This window comes from Panicum virgatum, chromosome 9K (genome assembly GCF_016808335.1).
Source record: "Panicum virgatum strain AP13 chromosome 9K, P.virgatum_v5, whole genome shotgun sequence".
Taxonomy (NCBI): domain Eukaryota; kingdom Viridiplantae; phylum Streptophyta; class Magnoliopsida; order Poales; family Poaceae; genus Panicum; species Panicum virgatum.
Window position 1 is genome coordinate 43,276,919 of NC_053144.1, and position 8,206 is coordinate 43,285,124.

Sequence of the window (8,206 nt, forward strand, 5' to 3'; positions counted from 1 at the left end):
TGGCTGATGTTAACATGTTACGTTGGAATTTTTTTTATTTTTAACTTTTTTTAATAATATTTTAAGTTTAACTCGTATTGGTTTTTAATTGCAGGTGCAGCCCGTTTGGTCGCGCCATTGGTTCTGGCGCGACAGATAGTCTCTGTCGCACCAGTGCATGTGGCGCGACAGTGTGGCCACGCTGGCGGCCTGTGCCAGCGTTGCGCCGCGTCTGCGTTGATGTGGTCCTTTCTGTCGCGCCACAGGCTTAGTCGTGCCATGTGGGCTGGCGCGACAAGGCCAATGTCTTGGGCCCGTGTCGGCCTTCTCTCCCCCACCCTTTCTTTCTTTCCCTCACTCCTCCACGACCAGAGCTCTCGTCCAGGGGTTGCCCCCCGCAAATCCGGCCGGGGGGAGTTGGGGGAAACGTTCCCCACCCTTCCCCGAAGGTATTGCTCCCATTTTTTTCTCTTTTAACCGTGCACATTTGTAGATATTAGGGACTTTTGGTGATTAGGGTTTGGTTCTTGATTTGAAAAATAATGTCGTAGCTGATAGTTTTCTCATGATTAGGGCTTTAGTTGATGCGTAGATGGTACTCTGCTCTCGATTTGGACGTGAGGTAGTATGTGCATGCATCGATTAATATGATTTCTAGGATTGAGTAGTGGAGATGTTAATATGGCTTTCACTCATGGATACTAGGTATCGTGAAGAATTGTTTTTGTAGTTTATATAGATTGGTGTTACCATAACCATCTATTAGCATTGCTACTTGGTCCAAATCCTATTATGAGGACAAGTAGAGTTTTGAGAGAAAAACAATTACTTGTACTCCTTTGGAGTTGAGCTTATTAAATTTGCGGTCAGGTTCGTTAAAATCTGATCATCTTATCATGGTTGGTTCAAGATCCATCTAGTTGTTCTTAGGATAAGGTGCAAGCTCATGTGATGTAATACTCGTAATATTGTTTCAAGATCCAAGGGTTGCTAGGCAAAAGTAGGGTTATTAGATTATAACATCTACCAAAATCTTAGCTAATAATGAATGGTTGTTTACTTATCCTCCCTCCATTTTTTACACATCATATTAGGTTTGTCCTAAATTAAATTTATCTAACTTTGACCAAATTTATAGGAAAGATATAATAGCATCTACAATACCAAATTTGTTTCATTGAATTTATTATGGAATATATTTTGAGACATATATTTGGTAGTATAGATTTTGAGACATCTATTTGTGAATATATTATGAATTCGGTCAAAGTTGGATTAAGTAGTGGGGATGTTAATATGGGTTTCACTCATGGATACTAGGCACCGTGAAGAATTGTTTTTGTAGTTCATTTTTTTGTATAAGTGATGAAGGTACTCCGATTTTTGTTGTTGTTGTAGATGGACGAATTAGTTCGGGTTTTTCATGGTGGTATGGTTAAGGAAACTGGAGAGTTTGAGAATATGGTAGAGGATATCGAACTGTTCGATAGTCCTCCATTGTTAAACGATTTGGTAGACCGGGTGGTTTCAAAACATTCATGTGGAATTGATGAAATATCTCTGAGGGGTAGATTTGATTGTGGTAAAGCTAGAGCACATTATGTTTTGATGACATTGGAATCTGAGATGCATTGGAGAAAGTACAAGGATATAATAGCTCGTGCAAATGTGGTTTGTTTAGAGGTGGTGGTTGAAATAACCCGTAGAACAAGATTAGAAGAACCAGTTGGGATAGTAGATGAAGTTCCATTTCGTATTGAGAATATAACTCAAGAGTCAACTGTTGTATAAGATGTCCCAAATCTCACTTGTGCTAGTGAATTTGTTGCGGATTATGATATGGCCGTCGCTTGCGATCATTTCGACAGTGGTACCTTCGAGGAGGAGTATGAGAGGGGTGCTGGAGAGGATGATGATGTTTCTTTAGGTTCAGAGGACAATGAATACGATAGTAGTGATGATGAGGACGATGATGAAGCCGCTGGGGAAGAAGAACCGGAGGGTAATGGTAGGGCGCCCCAACCAGAGCAGGAAAATGATGATGGCGACGGATCCAGCCCTAGTCATGAGAAAATAAGTGGTGATGAGGAGTGTAGGGATGGGGCAATGGGTCGGTCTGTTAATAATGCTGAGGCACGATTTAGTTATAGCGCTGAAGAGTTGCGCATAATGAAGCTAGCCCACGTTGAAGTCCCGGCGGATTCAAATGCTAAGGATCTTAGTAGGATTCATAGAGCAATTTGTGACTCATATGTCTTTGAAAGCGAGTATGTAATTGATAGTGACAGTCCAGAGATTCGCAAGGGCATGAAGTTCAATTCACTTCCAGAGTTGCAGTTTTTCTTAGCTGATTATGCAGTGCGTCATCATCGTCCATTTAATGTGGTTCATTCGGACAAGAGCGTACGGTACGATGTGCTATGCAAGCAGGGGTGCCTATGGGGTGTATGGGCACGGATTGTTAGGGGCAAGCCGGGTCAGTGGAAAATCACCAAAGTCAGACAGCCTCACACATGTGCATCCTCCAGACCGAAGCAAGTTCACGCACAGTGCACGGCACGTTACCTAGCACATCACATTCTTGGTATTGTTCGGAAGGACAGCAACACATCCGTTCCTTCGCTTATGGAGTCAATTTTCGGCATGTGTTCTTACCGGGTGAAGTACTCGAAAGTTTGGCATGCAAAACAGCATGCTATAGCTCTTTGCTGGGGAGATTGGCTTGAGTCATATGCAAGGGTGCCCAGAGTCTTGATGGGCATGTCCCTATACAATCTAGGGATTACATGGTTCGTACACACGGGAAACATGATGCTTCCTTACAATGGAGTGTACAAACATGTTTTACAAAGGGTGTTCTGGTGCTTTCCCCAGTGTGCTGAATCATTCCAGCATTGTTGACATGTGATCCTCGTGGATGCCACATTCTTGACGGGTAAACACAAGGGGACACTAATGATGGCAGTTGCCGTGGATCCAGAGAGGCAACTAGTTCCGTTAGCATTTGCTTTTGACCGAAGGAGAAAACAACGACAGCTGGTCCTGGTACATGAAGCTGGTGCGACAGTATGTCTTGGGTCCCTCCAGACAAGTTTGTATGATTTCTGATCGGCACCATGGCCTCTTAAACTGTGTTAAAGAGCACATGGATGGATTTCCCCCTCTTGTGCATAGGTGGTGCATGCGACATTTTGCAGCAAACATGTGGAGGCGTCAGAAAAAAGAAGGAACTAATTGGAAAACTAAAGTTGCTTTGTCCAGTTCGCACGGAGAAAGTTTTTGAAGAAAAACTTGCAGATTTGGAGAAGGAAATGAATGACACGGCCAAGGAGTGGCTGAAAGGCGAGATGGTTGACAAGGATAAATGGGCTCTTGCTTATGATGAAGGGGGGAAGCGGTACGGTATCATGACCACGAACAATGCTGAGTCATTAAATAATATTTTTAGGGATATTCGGTCAAGACCTGTTGCAGGCATTGTAGAGTACTCATTCGAGAAGTTGAACGAGTACTTCGTCGATAGATGGGGTAAAGGCAGGAGTTTATTGGATAAGGGTGGACAATGGGGACTAATAGCGGAGGAACACCTGAAGGATGCTGAGGATTGATCGGTGAACCAACTTGCAGCGCCTTACGGCCCTGAAAGAATGATTTATGGTGTTAGAGGTGCAGGTGGTACAAATATAGGAGGAGAGAGTCATGGAGGACGCCATTACAAAGTGGACCTCAGATCTGGCGAGTGCACTTGCATGACACCACAGCTGTTACACCTTCCATGCTTGCACCTAATAATGGCATGTAGAGCTCGAGGACTTTGTTTCAAAAGCCCCACTTATTTGAGTCCGTACTACGCTCGGTCGAACACAATCAACATATGGGAGTCCAGTTTTGAGCCTTATCTCGATCCATCCCAATGGCCCGAGTACAAGGGACTAGAGTACGTGCCGGATGCGTCGCTATTGAAACCTAAAAAAGGAAGGAGGCGGAAGAAAAGGCTCAAATGTGACATGGACGAGTCGCAAGGTCGGTCTAGTGCGGGCTATGGCACCGGTGATTTCGATGAGGATAGGAGCCAGAACCGTTGCTCCAAGTGCCATATATTTTGTTCTCAGTGCAAGTGTAAGAAGAAAAATAAATTAAAAAAAGAACGACCACAACAAGCGTTAGAAAGAGGACTAGGCATATCACACAGAGAGAGGTACAATAGTTTGTGCTTAGCACAAATATTAATATATACATACAATATTTTACTTATCATTATTAGTTTGGCTTATACTCATCAAGTTTTGATTCATCATTGCAGGATGGCGCTCCCCACATTCCCCCTACTGGAGACGTTATACGACTCGAAGCACCGAGCACACGTCCTAGTTGACCGTGGCGAGGTTAGTATTACTGTTTCTCAATAGTTCAATTTAACTTTTTAGCTGCCTCTAACGACTACTTTGTTCCCATATTAGGTGTTGGCGCCCCTCCGCGCACGTACCCACTCCCCCCTTCGGTGGGATGAGCGGTATGTGCCGTACCTTCGCTGGGTTGGGATGCTTCCTCTAGCTCGGGTTGTGTGTGCGGGCCTCCCAGCGATGGATGCGCCTCTGCTAACTACTTTTGTGGACCATTGGAGGCCGGAGACACATTTTTTTCATTTACCTTGCGGGGAGGTCAGCATCACTTTGTAAGATGTGGCGATGATTCTTGGGCTGCCTTTAGAGGGAATTGCAGTGACCGGCATTATACAGACTGATGGCTGGAGAGATATGGTAGAAGCACTGATTGGGATTCGGCCTCCAGAACCACCTGAGGGGGTCAAGGACAGGAAGAACTCAGGGGTTAGCTCAGCTTGGTTGAGGCAGAATTTTAACCATTGTCTTCAAGGAGCACCGCAGGAGGCTGTAGAGCGGTATGCTCGCGTATGGTTGTGGCACCTGTTTGGAGGTTTCCTGTTTCCTGATGGTTCGGGAAACACGATTTCATGGATGATACTTCCAATTCTGGGCCAGCAGTGGGAGAACATTGCTCAGTATAGCTGAGGGTCGGCAACTTTAGCTTGGATGTACCGGCAGCTTTGTGACGCATGTCGGCGGATTGCTAATGATTCAAACCTAGGAGGTTGTGCATACCTCCTGCAAAATCTGGATTTGGGAGCGCTTTCCAGTAGGCCAGCCGTACCGAGGCGAACTAGAGGTATTAATTAGCGTTGCAATCTCACTTTTCGTTGGCGGGACACTAAATGATTTTTGCATAACCGTAATTTTCCTCCTTTTGCAGCCGTGGCCGCACAATGATGAAGAGTCTAGGCCCACCGTTGCTTACAGTTGGAAGAACGTGGGAGCTGTAAGAGGGGATCCTGCACGCCGCTACATGCGTTACATGGACGACCTAGACTGCCTCACTCAAAATCAGGTTATAACCTTCATACCGTTCTGTAAATAAATGCTTCTGTCTACATGATTTCTAATGTGTACGTGGTATGTAGATCTTCTGGACATCGTACAGTAGAGCCGAGCTGGACGAGTTGGAACTGAGTGATATTTGCACACGCGATGCCGAACTGTGGAGGACTTGCGTGCTTTTGATTTTTTTCTTTGTAGTCGAGATGCACTTGCCGCACCGTGTCAAGAGACAGTTCGGCAGATTGCAAGACTTCCCTCCGGAGGGAATTTCGACGTCCCAAGCTTTGCATAGGTACATTTTATGCCTTTAAATTCATTTCTCTTTACCAATATTATTTCACTAATACACCGCTCTTATGTCAGTATTGACAGGAAGAAACGGTACACTGAGAATGATTGGCGTGTCAAACATGCACAGCCACTGGCACAGTGGGAACAAAGGCAAAGGATGCACCCGGATAGTGGACCGGCACATAGGCACAACCATTACAAGGAGTACCTTCGGTGGCTTCATTCAGTGTCTAAAGTTTCAGTCAAGCCACCACAATCCACTGAACCTATAGAAGACCACGCGGACACCGACGATGATGATGACATCATCGATGCATACGATGATATCACTCGTGGAGGAGTTCAGCACGAACGGGACCCTTTGCAGAACTACATGGTACATCATGCTCTTTGTTTGACATTTCCTTACGTTTGCACATTTTCAATTATTTTTGGACTAACTGAATTTAAATAGGCACAACGACTCGGATGCCTCGCTAACAAGGCTGGCGTGGCAATGGCTCATGCAAACGAAGGAGACAATGCCGGGGGCCACTTTAGGGCATTTGTCGAGATTACTATCTTTCCTTGAATTCGAATGTAACCGGTTATCTGAAATATAGTTCAACGGGTAATGACTCACATATTGCTCTTTGATACAGAGAGTCCGTCGGAGCTGCAGGCGGATGGCCGCTAGGCTCAATTGCATGGCTCGGCCAGACGAGGCGTTTGGTCCAAAGGCCTATGGTGCGGGAACTTCAAGTGCACGTGGCCCCACTTCCAGCATACGGACACCGATTCACTACGGTGCCGTAACCGCTACAACTCCAGGGCATTCCGGTTCGAGAAGCCGTTCAAGGACCACTTCCAGGACTGGTTCACGTGCCTTGTCAAGGGGCAAAGCTATCCAGTCATCCGAAGGCAGTGAAGAGTCCGACCGCCAAGGCGACTCAGAAGATGAGGACCCAAGCTTTCAGGTGCTTAGGATGTCGCAGATGTTTGATGCTCCCCCAGGAACGTAGACTCAGGGTGAATCAAGCCAGGTAAGCATGTGTAATTGAAATGTTTTAACTTAGAGGAGATACTGCATCATTATAAAGAAAACATGATATTGTACACATTTTTGGTCTTCAACATGCCTCCATATTATATATTTTTGTGCAGGCACCTCAGGATGCACCCGCTTCTCCTCCGCGTCGCCGACAAAGGCGTTCTCGTGACCACATCGATGTTGGTAGCGCGAACGTGCTCCCAAAAGCTCCTGGAAGGCAACGGCGCCCCACCGACCCTTTTAGCCCTGCCGAGCGTGGACGACGCCGTAGATGAAGAAGCACGGACACTTTGTTCTTAGATGTATTGTAAAAATGCTACCTAGAACCTATTTGTGCTTGTCATGAACTATTTATGCTTCTCATGAACTCTTTGTGTTTGACATGGATCACTTTATGTTGTGATGGAAAAGATCCTTGTAATGGACTACTGTAGCTTCTAATGGGCTATGTGCTTGTGTGGTGATGGCTCTCTATTTCTTTATTTTTTTCCTTGTGTGGTAATGGACTGCTTGTTGTGTCTCTACTATTCAGTATTGATGTGCACATATTTGTTTCTTGAAAAATATTTTTCCAGGCAACATGCAGGAGCTGCATATTTCTTGCCGTGAACTAAGGTCTCATGTTGGATTCATCGAGCACACGACGGTAAAGCCAAATGTCTCTAGCAGTTCATCTCTATCTATAACGACCCTCAGCTCATCGTCACCACCACAACACAAGCAATGGCGGCCACACTTACAGCAGAGGAGTTAGCTGGCCAAATTCTAAGGCCTCTAACTCATCCGGAATGCCGCAGCACCAGAAGCAAGCAGCATTGAGAGGCAGCAGCAAGGCAGAGCAGCGAGGTAGTTGGGTAGCAGAATTCTGTGCTTGTCGCGCCATTCCGGGTGGCGCTACAAACCTACACTGTCGCGCCATTGGGAGTGGCGCGACCAAATGGACCTGCCACGCCACCAAGTGAAAAATGCAGTCCTTACTGGGCTTGGCCACACATTGGCGAGGCAGAAGGGATCTGTCGCGCTAATACCACTGGCGCGACAAACCTACGTTGTCGCGCCAATGTGTGCCCAAGCCCAGTAAGGACTGCATTTTTTACTTGGTGGCGTGGCAGGTCCCTTTGGTCGCGCCACTATCAATGGCGCGACAGTGTAGGTTTGTAGCGCCACCTGGAATGGCGCGACAAGAACAGAATTTGACTGCCTTGCTGCTCTGCCTTGCTGCTGCCTCTCGCTGCTGCTTGCTTCTGGTGCTGCGGCATTCCGGATGAGTTAGAGGCTTAGAGCGGCCCTTGATTTCAACAATATCTGAACAAGCAAAAGTTCGAACATAACCTGAAAATGAATGTGCTTGGAGCAGACCTCCAAAATAATTCTTTGCAACAGGATACATCTGCACCAATGGAAACTTGGTCACCAAAGTTCCAACCCTAAAGAGATGGTGTAAGATAAAAATATCTGCACCAATGCAAAAGTATAGCTTTAAAATTTGGCGTTCGAACATGCATGGAAGGTA

At 46.0% G+C, this 8,206-nt stretch overlaps 1 protein-coding gene and 1 long non-coding RNA gene across 2 annotated transcripts; both read left to right on the forward strand.

The window, feature by feature from the left end:
• Nucleotides 1-5,264: 5,264 nt before the first annotated feature.
• LOC120648716 (protein MAIN-LIKE 2-like) lies at nucleotides 5,265-6,167 on the forward strand. Its single transcript, XM_039925403.1, has 3 exons — nucleotides 5,265-5,382; nucleotides 5,456-5,664; nucleotides 5,736-6,167. The coding sequence occupies exons 1-3, from the start codon at nucleotides 5,341-5,343 to the stop codon at nucleotides 6,115-6,117; spliced, it is 633 nt and encodes a 210-aa protein (XP_039781337.1). The 5' UTR covers nucleotides 5,265-5,340; the 3' UTR covers nucleotides 6,118-6,167.
• A 12-nt stretch (nucleotides 6,168-6,179) lies between these two features.
• Nucleotides 6,180-7,175, forward strand: LOC120648718. Its single transcript, XR_005665056.1, has 2 exons — nucleotides 6,180-6,685; nucleotides 6,807-7,175. It is a non-coding gene; the product is annotated as an uncharacterized LOC120648718 (long non-coding RNA).
• The last annotated feature ends 1,031 nt before the right edge of the window (nucleotides 7,176-8,206 follow it).